The sequence below is a fragment of the Pezoporus occidentalis genome, unplaced genomic scaffold (assembly GCF_034315485.1).
Source record: "Pezoporus occidentalis ecotype Australia unplaced genomic scaffold, CSIRO_AGI_Poc_V1 ctg82, whole genome shotgun sequence".
Lineage (NCBI taxonomy): Eukaryota > Metazoa > Chordata > Aves > Psittaciformes > Psittacidae > Pezoporus > Pezoporus occidentalis.
This window is the reverse complement of record NW_026916181.1, coordinates 118,897-136,007: the sequence shown is the minus strand read 5'-3', so window position 1 is coordinate 136,007 and position 17,111 is coordinate 118,897. Positions and strand designations below refer to the sequence as shown.

At 44.4% G+C, this 17,111-nt stretch overlaps 2 protein-coding genes and 2 long non-coding RNA genes across 5 annotated transcripts in view; 2 read left to right on the top strand and 2 right to left on the bottom strand.

Annotated features, from left to right (window-relative positions):
• SMARCC1 (SWI/SNF related, matrix associated, actin dependent regulator of chromatin subfamily c member 1) overlaps positions 1-5,731 on the bottom strand; it is a 95,025-nt gene extending 89,294 nt beyond the window's left edge. The window contains exon 1 of the mRNA XM_062603943.1: positions 5,603-5,731. Coding sequence (XP_062459927.1) covers positions 5,603-5,716 — 114 coding nt within the window. The 5' untranslated portion in view covers positions 5,717-5,731. The remainder of the gene's footprint in view (positions 1-5,602) is intronic.
• LOC134156128 (uncharacterized) lies at positions 5,632-6,462 on the top strand. The gene is made up of 2 exons (XR_009961828.1): positions 5,632-5,757; positions 6,276-6,462. It is a non-coding gene; the product is annotated as an uncharacterized LOC134156128 (long non-coding RNA).
• A 5,894-nt stretch (positions 6,463-12,356) lies between these two features.
• LOC134156131 (uncharacterized) lies at positions 12,357-14,704 on the bottom strand. Its single transcript, XR_009961830.1, has 2 exons — positions 14,283-14,704; positions 12,357-13,043 (listed from the first exon to the last, which is right to left on the bottom strand). It is a non-coding gene; the product is annotated as an uncharacterized LOC134156131 (long non-coding RNA).
• A 158-nt stretch (positions 14,705-14,862) lies between these two features.
• DHX30 (DExH-box helicase 30) overlaps positions 14,863-17,111 on the top strand; it is a 36,274-nt gene continuing 34,025 nt past the window's right edge. Inside the window, exon 1 of one of the 2 annotated variants that reach the window (XM_062603939.1) lies at positions 14,863-14,967. The gene's annotated coding sequence lies outside the window, so the exon portion shown is untranslated. Of the gene's footprint in view, positions 14,968-15,007; positions 15,025-17,111 lie in introns of those variants that run through there. The other variant, XM_062603940.1, reaches the window with a different exon arrangement.

Genomic DNA, 17,111 nt, shown 5'->3' with positions numbered 1-17,111 from the left:
GATAAGACAATATTGCCCAACTTGTGCTTTAATTAGAGCCCTTTGTCTCCTATCATGTCTTCGAAAATCTTCACGGCTTCTTGGGCAATTACAGTCCATTTCACTCATGCTGAGACTGAAGAGAGCAAGAGTAAAACCTTGCAAAAAGAAACAGACAAAACCAAAACCAAGCTACTAGAGACAAAACTGCTCCAGCTCAAACTACCTGGAGGTACACCCACATTCCTCCACAGCTGGACTGTGCTGTTGTGGCCTCCTTCCAGAAGGAAGCATTATTAATGGCATGATTTGTCAGTCCTTTTCTCCACTCTCCTGATCATTTACTTGTTAAAACATCAGACAATTTCACCTCTGACAGAGGCAGGGATCTCAAAAATTCAAACCTCTCAAAAACAAGAGCAAACACAGACACAGCCCTGCTGAGGGAGTGGCAGAGAAGAATTCAGCTTTTACCCATGCAAACAGAACACATGCACTGCTGGACACAGAACTGGCACTGGGTAGAAAGGTACAGGAGGCACATCAAATGAACTGTCTCTGTAGCAGTAAGTTCTGTCAAATTTACTAAGCCAGACTAAAAATGTTTGGAAAAAGTATGAAGTCCTACAGTTAACAAAGCTCTCAACAGAAGAGCCTGAGCTTACTATGAAGCAATTTTTTAACAGGGCTGTGACATGCTGCACTACTATTCTGCTGAACCCAGATAATTTTGCCACCCTGCTGGTGATGCAGCCCAGGATAGCATTGGCTTGATTCAAACTGTTCGGTGAACAATCCACCACCAGCAGCTTTTGGCCTTCTGACCAGTGCTGTCTTAGATTTCCCTTTTTCTCACTTGCCTATTCTAAGTGCAAGCTGCAACCACAAAAGCCCGCGTGTCTTTGTTCAAACATTTTTCTCTGCGCTGTCGCTGGGAGACACCCAATGCCCCTTCCCCAATAAATCAGGTTCCATACTATCAGTCAAACTAGAAGAGGGAGCATTAATAATGCTTTTACCTACAGCCTCAGCAGACTTAAATTGTACGGGCTTTGCACTCTAGTGAAAGAAAAGATCAGTCTGGGAAATGTAACACCACTTTTAATCTTTTTGTTTTAAAACTGCAGCTTGTTAAATTACCTGCTACTTGGAAATGAGTATTTGAGGAAAAGGCTCCAAACAAGCAAGATACGAGCAGTGTAACTACCACATGTTAACTGATGGATGTTACCACAGATGTTCTTTGTCAAAATTGATATATTAAACCTCTTTTAATCACCAAGTGGCTGACAGCTAAGTACTCTGAGGAGCACCGATCTCATCAGGCTTGGCAGCTCAGCCTTCGAATAACCACAACCCTGCTGCACTGAATCCCACACCAGCTTGGCAGGTCTTAACCCCCCAGAAGTTACGTACTGTAGGAGGGGAGGAAGTGGGTTATTTTCCCTGGACAATTCCAAGAAAATCTACTCCAAAAGGTAAGTCACAGAAGGTTGTTGCACACACTGAAGTCTGAGGTACACAGTGGTTTTGTGATGTACACACTCAAAAACCTCCCAGTTACCTGTTTTTTAAGAATGGAAATCTAGAATCCATTTCTAAACCACAGTTAAGTAGAAAACTCATTACTTTTGTGACGCATCTGGGAATTTCTTCTGAAATGGTACATGAATTTTAGAAAATGCTCAGAAAAGCGCTGTACTAAAAGCCGAGTCCAACAGTACCCTAAAAATAAGCCCACACATTCTAAATAAAAACACAGCCTAGTTCAGGAACCACATGGAAAAGCTTTCACTTACCTTCCTGCTCATCTGAGCCACAGAGGTAGCTTGGACATGCTTGCTCTTCTTGCACCTGCAAACTGGGTGGATTCTCGCAGCAATGCAGGTTCTGTCCAACACAGCAACACAGCTGCCCAATGGGTTTATGTTTGCCAAATCCCTCTTCAACATTCACATGGATCAGAGAACTTCTGCTGAAGAAGCCAGCATTCAAACTACAACCAAGCAAAAAACAACTCTGAGCAAGAATAGCTCTGATTCTGAGTGACTCTGAGTTTATTACTGTGGCTGCAAAGCCCAAAGACTCCTTTAAAGCTTATGCCAGCAGCTAGCTCTCACCAGATTTGTCCTCATAGTGTTTTAAGTCTTTGCTACATCCTCTCACAAGGAGTATGTAGATTTCTCAATATTTAATTCTCCATAGAAATGGGCACTGAAGGGTCTTAACAGCTACATTTTCATCAATTATGAGCAGAAAGTCTTGAAGACAATGTGCATGTTGTAGCCACTAATAACACGTTCTTTCTCCAACAAAGAGTTCAATTTATCTGATAATAACAAAGTCATTTGTTTCCCATAAAAAAAGACAGTTGTTAAACTGAAAAACATCAGCAGACATTCATTCACAGAATGACAGAATCACAGAATGGTTTGGGTTGGAAGGGACCTTAAAGCTCATCCAGTTCCAGCCCCTGCCACAGGCAGGGGCACCTTCCACTAGACCAGGTTGCTCTAAGCCCCATCCAACCTGGCCTTGAACACTGCCAGGGACGGGGCAGCCACAGCTTCTCTGGGCAACCTGTGCCAGGGCCTCACCACCCTCACAAGGAAGAACTTCTTCCTAATATCTCATCTGAATCTACCCTCTTTTAGCTTATATCCATATTGATAGTGGGGACAGAGAGCCAGCCACTGCAATTCAGTTTCTTTTGCTTCAGCCACAAATCCTCTTCATCCTTACCAGCACATGCCTCGTGGCACACACAAAGCACCCTCCACAGCCTATTTCTCTTGACAATCTCTATACTCCTAATAGTATGGCTTAATAGTTTCTCACAAAGTCTCTTCAGTAAAAGTGATTGGTAGAAAAGAGCTGTAAAGATAGCATTCCTTACAGGAAAATCTAATGTTATTCACTGTGTGAATAACATCATGAATTCACTTCATGAATAACATATATATGAATAACTATATATAGTCTGTGCTATATAGCACCTGTGGTATAATTATGCACAAACTTGTGAATGGAAGAAAATTGTACGCACAACAATTAGCTTATTTCATTCATTTGCATTCATGTCTGTATAAACATCATAACTGCTCGAGTACCGTAACAGTGAATTAAAGATAATAATAAGCTAATTTGGTTAAACAAATACGGAAATACAGCTAAGACAAATTCCAGTTACTTAGAAAAGATTCAAAGCATCTGAAAAGCTAGCATTCTCCTTCACCTTGTTATGCTACATGAGAGACTACTGTTAGGAAAGCCTTAGGCCCTTCAGAACTATTACAGTAGAATCAAAGAGCAGTTTAGATTGGAAAGTAAACCTGGAGGTCACCTAGTCTAAGCCCCTCCCCCAAAGCAGGTCTGATTGACCCTCTCACTGCCAGTCATAGATGATAAATTAAGGCTTTCCTCACCTGAGCTCCTGCAGGAGCACCTACAAAAGTGTACAAGGAGTAAAGCTATATAGGCACTGCTCTTTGTCAGAGACATATTATACTCCAGATGAATAATAAGTTTTAAATTTATCCAAAAAGTCATCCAACTTATTTGATTTATAAAAGCTGATGCAAAAGACAAATGCAATTATCCAGACAGAATAGACACATGCAGTAAGGACAATAAGTAGAACAGTTTTCCTTCCAGAAAAAGGGCAGGTGATGCAGCAAACTCCTCGACTGTTAACAACGTGCAGTTTAACCTGTCTACTTCTCAAGAACTGATAACCTGGAGGAGGGGGTATATTTGTGTCCTCCTGCCTACAGGTCCATGGCGACTGCCTGCAAAGTTTGTCAAGCCTTGCCATGAGCTGGACAGACGAATGGAGGAACCTGATGCCTCAGCTACAGGAGCTGACTGTGAATACCCCAAGCAAAATGAGACAGAGGAAAACAAATGATTGCAAAACATCACTTGGGGGCAACTGAGAAGTAACAGCTTGAATATGTGTGCTAGTAAAGTAGCTATTATTAAAGGCTGTGATTTTGTGTATAAAACCACCTGTATTTACTAGCCAGTTGCTAATAAAAAACTACACCTTGCATCCAACCAAACTGTAATGACAGAATAGATTTTTGGAACCCAGGTGAAATAATAGCTGCTTCATTCTTAACTCCTGGAGTAGCTACCGCTCAAGCTTTAGCAAGATTAAATAAGTTAGGATGTTGGCTCATTAAACTAATGCTACAGCATCCGCTCTCTCTGGATTACTCACTGATGTTGATTCTATTAAACACATGACTTTGCAAAATAGGGCAGCAATAGGTTTTCTCCTCTTAGCAAATGGGCATGGTGTGAAATTTTGAAAGGAATGTGTTGTATGAACTTGTCAGATCATTCAGAATCTATACATGAAAGTATCCATAAGTTCAAAGGTAGTGTGTTGAAGTTAAGGGAAGATGATAAAGATTGGCTATCATCACTTTTTTTCTGGCTGAGGTATAACTGGATGGTTATAAGCCTTGGTTAAAGGAGGATTGATCTTGTTGCTTGTCTTTTTTGGCATTATCTGTATTGCACCTTGTTTGTTACAATGTATTCAACGTATGACAATGAATGCTATGAAGCGTGTTTGGCTTGTGCAACAAGAAAAAGGGGGAGATGTGGATGGATTTTTAGCAAAGAATGGCCACATGCCCAAGTCAACGAGTGCCTACATGGAGCTCGACATGAACTGAGGATGAAGTAGGACATGGGTAAAGAAGCAAAAGTAGCAGTAGCAAAAGTAGCAGTGGAAGCAAGATAAGAAGAAACTGGACTGTGCTAAGATACAGAATAGTGGACTGTTAGCAAATTTTAAAGGTTAAGTCTCATACGCTTATTGTTACTAATTGCTGTGTACTGCAGGAATATGTATCAAAGCATAGTATACTGAGCTATTGTATATGTATTCAATCATCATACAACAAGCTATTGAACATGCATCTAATTATACTACAGCGAGCTATTGGGGATATATCCAAATATTATACAGCGAGCTATTGTAAATGTAACTGTAGTTGCGGTGTATTACAAGAAAATGTATCCGATTATAATACAGCAAAATATTGTAAGCCGAGGCAGAGAAACAGTATAAAAAGGATTGATACTCTATAATAAATGGCTTTTGTCTGATCACATTGATCTCTGAGTCCATAATTTTTCTGCGGCAGGGAGGAGGAAGGACAATACTCAAGCTTAATAAAACTCCTTACCTTCTGCTTTTTTTTCCCCCTGAAGTCCAGGGGAATGAGTTTTGAAGTTTACACTGAAAGCCCAACCAATTAAAATAATTTCAAATTGGAACATGAGAGTTGTTTCAAACATTCGGAAGCACTTTGAAAGTATTAAGTCAAGTGTTTCCAGGGAATTCTGCAGTGAAATGAGAGACTTTTAAAAAAAGAAACCCAAAACACATTTCACATTTTGGAGATGGAAAGCTTTATTTTTTTTCCAGGAAATCTAGTCATGTAGAAATAAACATCATTCTAATAAAGAAATAAGTTTTCATTCGACCCATTTTCCACCACAACCCTTTTTTCTACAGAGAAAATACCATTCTCCTAAAGAAAAAAACCCAAACAGTTAATAGCTTGCAGAGAAACTCCCAAGACAGAAAACAGATGGCTAAAATTACCTTGGCAGCACAATGTTTCCTGTAGATATCCATCTGCTGTCTTATTTGATATTCCAAATCAGAGATTTGAGCCTGCAACCATGTCCAACAGCAAATGATGGCGACTCTCTCCATCACCCACTGGCACTCTGCATGATGACATCTGGAAAGCAAGAGTTTGTTTTTAGTGTTAAACACTAAAAACAATCTGTCAGAAATTCGGGAACAATTTCACTATTCAAAAGTGATTAAGAGTTTGTGGTGGATACAGGACAAATGAGTTGTTTGCCCTTGCAAAATCTAAAGATATCCAGCCTTAACTTGCAACTCTGTGCCCAGGAGAGAGTGGTCAATCCAATTCTTCAACTATGTAACACAATATATTGAAAGGGATCAGGTATCATTATTTTGACTGTCACAAACCAATGCAGGAGCCCAGGTCTTTCTAGATAAGCACAGAAACAACTTCAGTCCTCTGCAACTTCAGGGGGTGAAGAACACCACCACCAAATAACTTCACCATAAGAACTACTTGAAGGTACAGACTACCAGCTTGTGCTGCCGACCACAGAGCAGGACTAGTCTGTATTTGTGACACTCCTCAGAGCCACTTGGCTAACAAGTTCTTAAAAACCTCTACTGATAGAAATCCCATCTGCCCTTCAGGAACAACATCCTCATCTCTAAACTGCAGGAACACGGATTTGATGGATGAACCACTTGGTGGATAAGGAATTGGCTGGAGAGCTGCACTCAAGAGTTGCAGTCAACGGCTTGATGTCCCAGTGCAGACCAGTGAGTGCTGTCCCTCAGGTGTCAGTGTTGGGACCAGTGTTGTTCAACATCTTTGTGGGCAACAAAGGATTGAGCAGTGCAACAAACTCAGTATACAAATGAAATCTTTATATGTACCTTACTGAACCTCTCAAATGCAGGCAAGTCCCCAGAACACCCAAATACAGTATGACATAATTAGAGTTTTAAACCCCAAATTTCCTCACTGTCAGTGCTTTTCAGATTCTAGTTGTACAGAAAAAGATGAAAATTTGAAATACAAAAGGTTTATGAGTAACAACAGCAAATTATTAGTGCCAAATTCTCTTGGAAAGAGTGATAAATTAGATCAGATACCAAACATTCTGAAAGAAATTCAAAACAACCTGTGGGAGCATTCATATGCCTAATTAGCTAAATTCATAACACATTTACTGTTATCATTATGCAGTTGTCACAAACACACACGTTAGTATTTTTGAAATATCACAGCTTCCCACAGCCTGGATAATAATTGCTATTCTTTAGCACCAAAACCATTACAGTTTGGGTAACTGTCAAACACATTTTTCTTTTTTTCCCTAGAGAAAAAGTAGCAACCACAGAGGTATTAAAAGAAGTCACATGGAAATTCAGTTCGATTCAACCGACATATGAAGTAAGTGACATAGTACAGAGCTGCTATTTAACAGGAGAATCAATTTTCCAGTGCATTAACAGGCAGCACATTTCTAGGGTATTACATGAGAAGAAAAAAACCCCACCCAGACAAATATATAAAGTCACTTAGTTATCTCATACTTTTAAATTAAGGTAGCAAGCTTCTCCATTTCATGCACATACAGTTCTGGAGAGCATCTGAAGAGCAACCATGCAAAACATAATGAAGTAGTAGCCCTTTGGAGAGTAATTCATGTAAGGATTCCATTCTAGGACAACTAGCACCAATTTGGTTAGCTCCTTTCTATTAACATTACCCCAAACCAGCCCTATTCTGCCTTTATTTTTCAAACTGGGTCCAAACTTTATCCTCTCCTTCCCAGTCACATTGGGAAGTCTAACAAATAAAACGGTTTCTTCCTTCGAACCTAACCTCCCTCATATCTTTAAACCAAACTGGATACAACAGCAGTATGCATTACAAGATAAACTGTGAACATCTGATAAATATTTCAGAGAAACCTAAAATGGTTTGGGTTGTGAAGGGACCTTAAACATGGTCCTTCCACTAGACCAAGTTGCTCCAAGTCCTGTCCAACCTGGCCTTGAACACTGCCAGGGATGGGGCAGCCACAGCTTCTCTGGGCAACCTGTACCAGGGCCTCACCACCCTCACAGGGAAGAACTTCTTCCTCAGATCTCATCTCAATCTCCCCTCTGTCAGTTTAAAGCCATTCCCCCTTGTCCTGTCCCTACCTGCCTTTGTCAAAAACCCCTCTCCAGCTTTCTTGTCAGTCCCTTTAGGCACTGGGAGCTGCTATAAGTATTTTTTATTTCTGACTTAATGCATGCAAACCCAACACTAAAGAGGAGGCACCATTAAAGCACTTACGGTAAAGAATATTTGGTGTACAAGTCTTTAAGGGGGGAGGGGAGTGAAGAAAAGTAAAAACTCGCGAGGAAGACAAGGAGATGAACGCAAGATGAAATCTCCCATCCCTGCTGCCTTCGGACCGACCCCACCGCTTTGCCCGGCTCTCCAGCCGTCTCCCCACCGCCCCGCTGTCCTCCGGGAGAAAACCGGAGATACGAGACTGCAGCCACGATTGAGTCGCAGCCGCCGCTACCCCGGCTCCTCCCGCCTTCCCCGATCCCTTCCGCCAGGGAAGGGTACTACAGAGCCGATCCCTCTCGAAGACACGGGGGTCACCTTCGGGTTTAAGGATCGAAGGGGGGAACCGCAGGAAAAGGTTTTTTCTCACTGTTTTATCACAAAAAAAAAAGGCCGATATTCATAGGCACTTCGCAAAGCGATGCTTTAGGCTTGCATAACCCTAAAGCGCACGTTTGAATGGCCGGACTCCTCCATCAACCCCGCAAACGCCACAGTAAACACCCAAGAGGCGCCTCCCCGGGGAAGCGCCGCAGCAGCCCGTACTCACTGTGGGGCCTTTCCCCTCCGCCGCCCGCCCCGCTCTCCACGCCGGAACCGCCCCAGCCGCCTCTCTCCGACGCCCTGCAGCGCCCTCAGCCGACTCCACAGCGCGACCTGGCGGGCCTCAAAGCTGCTGCCGCCGCTGCCGTTCGGGGGGGGGACGGGACAGAGCCGTGCCTCAGGACCGGTACAGGAGCCTCCCGGTGCCGACCGGCGCCCCGCGCTTCAGCCGCAGGGCTGTAGGCAGGCGAACACCAGCCCCCTAAATCCGCTCCTCCCGCCGCCGGCCGCCCATTGGCTGCTGGAGCACGCCCTCGCTGCGCCAACCAACCAGAAATGGTAAACAGTGCCGGCACGTGCTAGGGGAGGAGGAACAGTGAGGGTGACAGGCTGGGGAGCCAATCATAACTGTCAACCCTCCCGCCTCCTTCCCCGCCGCGCCTATATAACTCCTCGGAGGTGGCCGTGTCTCTACACTGAGGGACGGAGGGAGTATGGCCGGTACTTCTTCTGGGAGCGGCACGGTTGCGGCTGCACCGGTCGCGTCTCTTGAACACTGAAAGCATCAGGCCGTCAGAAGTCAACCCTCGGCCTAGCTGCACGCCCGGGCAGGGTGAAACAAAGAACACATCCATCCAGTCCAATGGCCTGCTTCCTTTGCAGAGCCCTCGCTCCACCCTCGATCCATTTTATATGGTAATCCAATTATAAAAGCGTCTCGGTGATTAATACAGGCCAAGTAATGAAAAGTCAACATTCAGCCAGCTTCCTGAGGGCTTTCCATTGTGTCTGGGCATGAAGGAAGGAGGTGCCCGTGCTTGCAGCAGTGAGAGGAACCGGCTTTCCACAGCAGGTAGTTTGCAAGCATCTTCTGAGCAGAATTATCAGTTTTGGTCATTCAGAATAATGGGCAAAATTGGGAAAAAAAATCAATAATAATAATAATTAAAAGCTATAACTATAATCCCTGATTGCAGTGGGCCTCTGACCATCGAATCAGGGAAAGCCTCCTTTGCCAGAGGCTGTGTGACAAGCAGCCACAGTCAAAGTCAACACCTTGGATACATCGTGGTTTACTGTATCTAGTCTCTTTTAGCCAGCATCTTCCTGTGTCATTTTTTTGTAGTTTTCTGTAGAATAACACTGTGGGGTAGGATACTTAGCTAAGCAGGGTTAGCATGACAGTACCAGGAGAGGAGTATTGTATAGGCAATAACACCTGAAAACATCACAGAGAAGTTGCCAGGAGCTCCCAAAGCACACAGACCACCAACAGAAACACTAAGGCTGAAGAAACAATGCTTTTGCACATGCTCATCAGAAGGTGGGATGTTTAAAGAAGCTTTTTGAAATTTAAGAAGTTATTTGAAGTTTTATTGAAAATAGCTATTGTACCCTATAATGTTATATTGGGGGATTCTGTTAACGTGATACGTAGCAGATTGAGAACATAGTTTCTAAAAAATGTTAACATCAGATTTAATACTTCTGCCACAGTGACAAGCTAAAAGCAACACTTCAGAATTTAATGTCAACAACTGTTTCATTTGCCCACACAAAACCTTTTCCCAAAGGTTTACGGTACAGCTGCAGCCAGAGAGATAGTGTTGTTCCTGGTTGTATTTTCAGGCCAATGTAATCCAGAAGAAAATTGTATCCTTTATAACAATTAAGACCACAAAAAAGGTGCCTGAGACAAGGCAAAGCATGGAAAAAGGAGAAAAAAGAGCATTTAAGAAGGTAAAGAGGAGGGTTTTTTTTCCCCAAAAATCCTTAATGAGCCAGTCCTCTTCCAAGGAATTAAGATTTTTCTAATACTAGTGTTTAATTGGGAAGAGATTATAAAGGTACTTCATACAGTGAGACATCACTGGTTGTTTTATAACTATTTCATAGTGGGGGCTAGGGGGAAATACACACATTTTCTTGACCAGCCCAGAACTTGGCACATGTAACTTGTTTTACTATCCCAGAATTACCTCAATCCTGTCATGTCTCATCACAAGAGATATAAGGAGATATTGGAAATGAAAACATGGAGTTTCATATAAAAAATTAAAACATGATGTATTATCTGCTAACAATCCAGTCTGACAACTACCTTTAGAGGCATTTTTTATGTTTTTTTTAGCAGCTTGACAGCACAATTTTCTTCCACAATTCTTGCACTTAATTTAAAAAGCAATTTATCAGTTTGCTCCAATATCTCTTTTTGCGACATTTAATGTTATCAAGATTACCAGCAGCTTTAAAAGGTATAGCAGAAAACTTTTAACAACAACTTTTTAACAACAACACAAAACTTTTAACAACTCTTCACAACAGAGAGGATCAGGAAACAATCTTTCTTGGTAGTTCTGTTGATTACAACTAGTGTATGATGCCAGACAGATGTTCCTTTCTTGGGTTTGTGATTCTTCTTTCTTTTCTTTTAAACCAGTTTCCTGTTTCTTGTGTCTTTAAACTTTATGTTTTGTTGTTGTTCTTTTTAACAGTGTCAGTGATTGGCTCATCAAATTCCATCTCAGAAGTTAAATTTTTCTTATACATTGCTGTTGGTCTTTGTTTAGTGGTTTCAGTAGAATCTAACCTTTCCTGAGTTATTAAATAATTGTCTGAGTCAAAGGAGCTCTTGAGGTAGGCTGTCTAACTAGATCAATTTTCTTGCTTCTCTGCCTTTTTTTTTGGTAGTTATGCCCACTTTCTCAACAATGTGGTTTCTGTAAGTCATAGAATCCTAGAATGGTTTGGATTGGAAGGGACCTTAAAGACCATCCTAAGAAAGCTTGAAATAAAATGGGAATACTTTTTCTCAGTGCTACACTGTTTTTCAGTATCCTCCAGGTACTGGGATAGAAAGAGCAGCAACTGGCCTGAGCACTTCTGACAATGAGTTTCTAAAAAGCTGACATTAACAAAGTATTAGGCTCTTTGTCTTTAGGACTACAAGTATAACCACAGGCAGAACAGTCTGAGCAAGCCCGCAAGGAAGTCTAACATAGTGGGGTCATAAAGGTGTTAGATCTTAAAAGGTCTACAAAGAATATCAGCCACTCAATTAATTGAATGAATATAATAAATGTGTTGTAATAAAAGACAGTAAATGAAAATCAAATCAAAAAGGATATTCTCTCAGCATTATAAGGTTTCATTGCTTGTACTAGTTGAAAATATGAAACAGTTTTCAGCCTCAAAAACCAGAATATTTTGTGTGTGTGTACTTTTATGTGTCTGTTTTCATATAGAATTTCCATGATTTGTTAGGAACATCATTTAGGAAAGAGATCTATCAACCAGACATGTCTCTATTGTCATTTAAGCACAAGGATGTCTTTTTTTTTCCTAAAGCAGCACTGTCACTTAGGTGGTGCTGACCCTTTGGCACCTCTTCTGAGAACTTTTATAGTTGCTACGTAGTTCCAAATAAACTTACTTTTTTTTTTTTTTTTTTTTAATGCAGAGATACCGAATCCTCCTGTGGAAAGGAAGAGTAAAATCAGCCCTTTCCCACATGCACTGGTATAGGCTCAAGCTGTCCAAACACAATTATCCAGCAGGTTTCATGGTTTTTGCACTCCTTGCTGTCAGTCGTACAGCTGATGGTGAAGGGATATGGGCAGAAGAGAGGTTAATGCAGGAATGACACTTTAGGAGATATGGCAGGCAAAATACATGGATTTTTAGGTGTCCAGATGAACTACAGCGAGTGGTGGATGGGGGAGGAATGCAGTGAAGAGCTGTACTGGTTGTACAACAATTTGGTTACTAGAGGGCAACACACTCCTGAACTGTTTCCTGTTAGTTTTGCTGGATGGGGTACTTTAAGTTGTGGGGTTTGGGTTGGTTTCTTTTTTCAGAACAGAACTAGATTAATAGATAAAGCTTGGGAACAAAGAAAATTCAAAATGCTCCTCATGGTTTTTATCTTAATTTTAAAATTACAAGGATGTTAAAAATACAGTTAAAACCTGTAAAAATACCATTAAAATAACTGTAAAATCTGTAAATACTGTAAACAACTGTATATACTAAAACCCCTGTTAAATACAGTTACAACTGTATTTAGATCTAAACTCAGCCTTTGTGGCATCTCTTGGGTTACTTGGAAAAGAGAGCACAAAATAATACCACTAAAGATATTTTCATCAGTAGGAAGCAAGTAAAGAACTATAATTAAATGATCTTGCTTTAGATGGCTTGACATATTCCCTACAAAGTCATTGTATTAAAGCAATTTTCCATTCTAAACCCCCAGAGATGAATTGTTTTGCTCATTACTTAACAAAAAGATGCCCTTGGAATCATTCCGAAGGCTTTTCAAGCTAAGCTGGTAATAATGGCAGAAGTTACCCTCCTTAACACTTTCTTTTATTATCCTTGTTCTGATCTGTACACACTGCAGAGGGAGGAAGGTCACCCACTAACATTTCAGCCTTCATAGTCCACAGAAATAATTTTACTTCAAATTCCATCTTCTGACTAAAGGTGCAGTAGCTGGAGACCCCAAAGCATCAGCTAGAGACATGAATTTCCTCGATTCTTTGCCACTTTCTCCTGTCCCATATGCATACTGTCTTACTTTGGCTTTTTCTTCTGCAAGCAGGCAGACAATTTAGGGGAAATTCCAGTTTGACACACTCTTGCCCTGAGCTGATTCTTTTCCATCATGTTTTGGTTCGTGTCCTTTGTACAGCTGACATGAAGACAGCTGTGGCCTGCAGCCCACAGTGAGAAATAGCTAAATTCAGTAAGCTTAAATCATCCCAGGCATTTTAGCAGTTCCCTGGGAAAACAAGAATCTGTGGCTGCCCCATCCCTGGCAGTGTTCAAGGCCGGGTTGGACAGGGTTTTGAGCAACCTGGTCTAGTGGAAGGTGTCCCTGCCTGTGGCAGGGGGGTGGAACTGAATGACTTTTAAGGCCCCTTCCAATCCAAACCATTCTGGGATTCTATAAAAAAAAAGCTTTTATGTAGCAAGAATGTTTTAAAAAATCATTTTAATATCACCAATTCAGAGCTTTTATTGGGATTAGTACTTGGAAAGGTTTATTTTATAAATACATGGATGATTAAAAAAACTCACAGTGACTAAAAAGGGACAGAAAACACAAGGGAAGAACTTTGTGTGCAAATCAGCTGTTGGGTGCTAGTTCCTAAAACTTGCATTAAAACCACATTGAGTTTAGCATTCAGTTACCACACAGAACTTAAGACATTAACATTTTAAGCCTGTCTTTTCCCCCATTTACCTTGCTGTGTTCACACTGCTGGTGAGTCCATACTATGGTGGCAAATCAGCACACCCAGACCACAGCTATTTTTCCCTCATAAATTAAGCTCCCACATTGCTTACCATTAACAATGCTCACAACTGCACCCACGCAACTTCAGCATTTTGCAGAAAGCAGGATGCCTTTTACTCATGGCTGTGGGGAACCCAAGTGGAGGAACCGGGCCTTGCACATTCCTCCCGTTTCAGCTTCTGATGGCAGGGAAAAGCTGGGGAAATCTTGTAAGACTTCCACGCTGTTTTATGGGTTGCCACTTGTATCTTTGGGCACTGTCTGGAGTGTTTAATAGGTGATTATTACAATCTGGGGCTTAGTAACACAAGGCACAAAGGCTGCTTCTTTTTGCTTACACTAGGTTTACTCCAACGAGCAGCAGTGATGAGCCTTGTCCTGCTTTGGAGAAAGAACTATCCCAGTCCAGTTTCAGCCCATAGTAAGCCTACTCTAGGACAACGAGCTCCTGCACCGGGGGCATTCAGCAGATCTAACTAACTAGTGAGTATTTAAGAATCAGGAGTAAGTTTCTATCTATAGATACATACAGTGAGTCAGTTCCATATTTACATGGTCGTTAAGGTTGGTGGCTGCTTAATATGTCGATGTATTAATGATGCAAGTGGCTTCCCCTTAATCGGGCAACAGTGCCAGCAGCTCCTGCTGTGGAGCTCACTCCACCTCCGACAGTATCCCACCGCCGCTCCCGCCCGGTCTCCCGCCGGGGAGGCCCAGACTCACGCGAGGGGCCCGGTCCTGCTGCCCCACGTACACCCTCGTCTCCCCGAAGGCCCCCAGCTCCGGGAAGTTAAGTGGGGGCTGGCACCAGCCGTCCCTCCCCTCGCGGCCGCGGACCACCAGCGCCGCGCTGAGGCAGAGGAGGCGCCACGAACGGCCGCGGGCAGTGGCGGTGAGGCCGGCGGGAGCGCAGTGGCGACGGCAGTGGCCGGAAGCCGCCGAAAGGGCCGGGCCGGGCCGGGCCGCGGGTTACGGCAGCTACAGAGACGCAGAAGGCCCCACCGCTCACTGGCGATAGCCGTTGCCTTGGGGACAGGACAGACCCCACCCCGTGCCCGCCTCACACTGGTGCCTCTCTCAGTTGGGGAGGTTTCACATCCGGGGAGGAAAAGCCGGCGGTGGGAGCGGGGGTGCCCCGGAAGCGGATTGCCGGGGCTCTTGGGAGTTGTAGTCCGAGTGGTGGCCGACCGGCGCTAGAGAGTTGGTTGTGAGGAGGTCGGTATCGGGGAGCGGGGCCGGCGCTCCTCCTCCCGGGGGGACTCGGGTCACTCGGTGCGTGGCGGAATCGCGGCTCGGAACGCGCGGTCGAGGCCCGGGAGGGACCGCGGCCTGAGGAAGGGCGGCGGGAGGAAGGGGAAGAAGGGGGAGGATGGCTCCGAGTCTGAGCCCGGGCGGGAGACGGCGGCGGGGCGACCGGCAGGGCTAAGGCGATGGGCCGGGGGACAGCAGCGGGACCGAGCGGCGCGGAGCCCGGGGGCGCGGTGGGGGGCGGTGGCCGAGCCCGGGCGCGGTGCCCGCCCAGGGGGTGGGAGTCTCGGCCTGAGGGGAGCCCCGGCCCGCGGGAAGGGGCCGGGCGGGGGCCTGGGCCTGCGCGGCCGGCCGGCGCGGAGCCGGGCGGGGTGGCCGGGGGTGCTCCGCCGGTGGGGCACCGGACGTGTGCGGGGCGGGGGCGCAGGCTGTTGACTGGTGCCGCCGCGGGGACCCGCAGAGCGCATCCGACCGGCCGAGCTCTCGGGCGCCTCTCCTCTCGGGGGCTTGGGCGAGCGGCCGGCGGGGACAGCTCCGGCTGGAGGGGTAGCAGAGCCCCTGTTTGGGAAACGGCTTGGGGAGCTCGGCTCCTGGGCTTTCCCCTGCTTTCTTCGTGAGCGCCATAGAGGAGTCTTCGCTGCAGTTACAGAGCTGTTCTTCGGCATCGCTCACAGCCCTTTTCTCTCCCCTTACCTTCCTGTAACATGCTTTTTTTGTCACTACTGGCACCATTCCCCCCCCCCCCCCCCATGTTCATTTAAACCATCACTCTGGGTCACCTGTTTAGTCCACAGCACTTGGTCTTGGGAGTAGTGGGTGCCTAAGAGCATCTAAGTGCCCAGTCCTACCTCTAGCACTTAATTATTCCTTCTTCCAACTCGTCAGTAATGAAAGTCTTACAGAATCTGGATTGGTAACGAGAGGTTTCTCGCATTGCTTCTTCAGCCCAAAGAGCTGAAAGTCAAGCTTTTGCCTTGCATGACCCCCAGGATAGGTGATCCTTGGGGTGAAGGATATGTACGACAGCACAGTTTCTTCTTTGTTCTCATGACAGAGTACTCAGGGCTATACTTTTTTTGTACATTGCTGGAATACCCACAGTAGGCAATGACCAGAAATTCTGTGATACTGCATCTTGATGTATTTTTCCTGGGGTGTGGTTTCTCTTCATACACACTTGTAGCTGTTTTCAAATGGATCAAGGAAATCCAGCAAAGACCTAGTTCCCAGGCCTCTGAGATTTTATCCAATAGTTTCCAGTGCCATATTCACTGGTTCAACTCTTTGCCTTTGCAGCATGAGCATTAAATCTAACGCTAACAAACTTTTTGTGTCTATTTTGCCATCTGGGATTCTAGTATGGTGCCAAGTACAAGGCATGAGTGGCTCTGCAGTTTGATGGTGTCATCTTGCATGGTTGATTCTTTTTCCAGATGAACTGTTGCCTTGTCTGTAAGAATCGTCATGGTCCACTTCTTCATAAATCCAGTATCCCATGAGGCCCCACATCTCTCTCCTGTCATCCAAGCCTGACAAGATAGGTTTTCAATCTTCCAATGTGTCCCCTGTACAATGATGTTCATGCATCCCCTTCATTTCTATGAATGGTGAAGCAGCTGCCATAGTTGGACACCTTTTATTTTTTGGTATCAGGATCTTGAGCAACAAAACCCCTGGGGTTTCCACCAGGCTGCTGGCTGTGCTAAAAACTGGTTCCCAGTTTGGGATCCTCTGTGTTCAGATCCATGGGATCCGGGCCTGAGTAATCTGTTGATGCTACGGCAGGGTCTGATCTCTTAATGACCTGTACCTTAAACTTAAGCTTGTCTGTCCAAACTCTTCTCTCTGTGCTTTGAATGTGTTCTTACTGGGTGGTCCAGCTTGAAGTGCTCAAATTCCTCCCTGTGATCTGTAAGGGATCTCTCACCAGTAGGATTCATGGGCCTACCATGAATCGTTTCATCTCTTTGAGCCTCTGTTCTCTTCCCTGTGCTGTCCCTGTTCCCCCCCACCCCCCACCTGACTCTTTTAGCTCAGGACTGTTACTGATTGCACGGTAAGGGTCCTGTCTCCACAGGGTGTCTACAGGCACAATTATGAATAACAGTTTT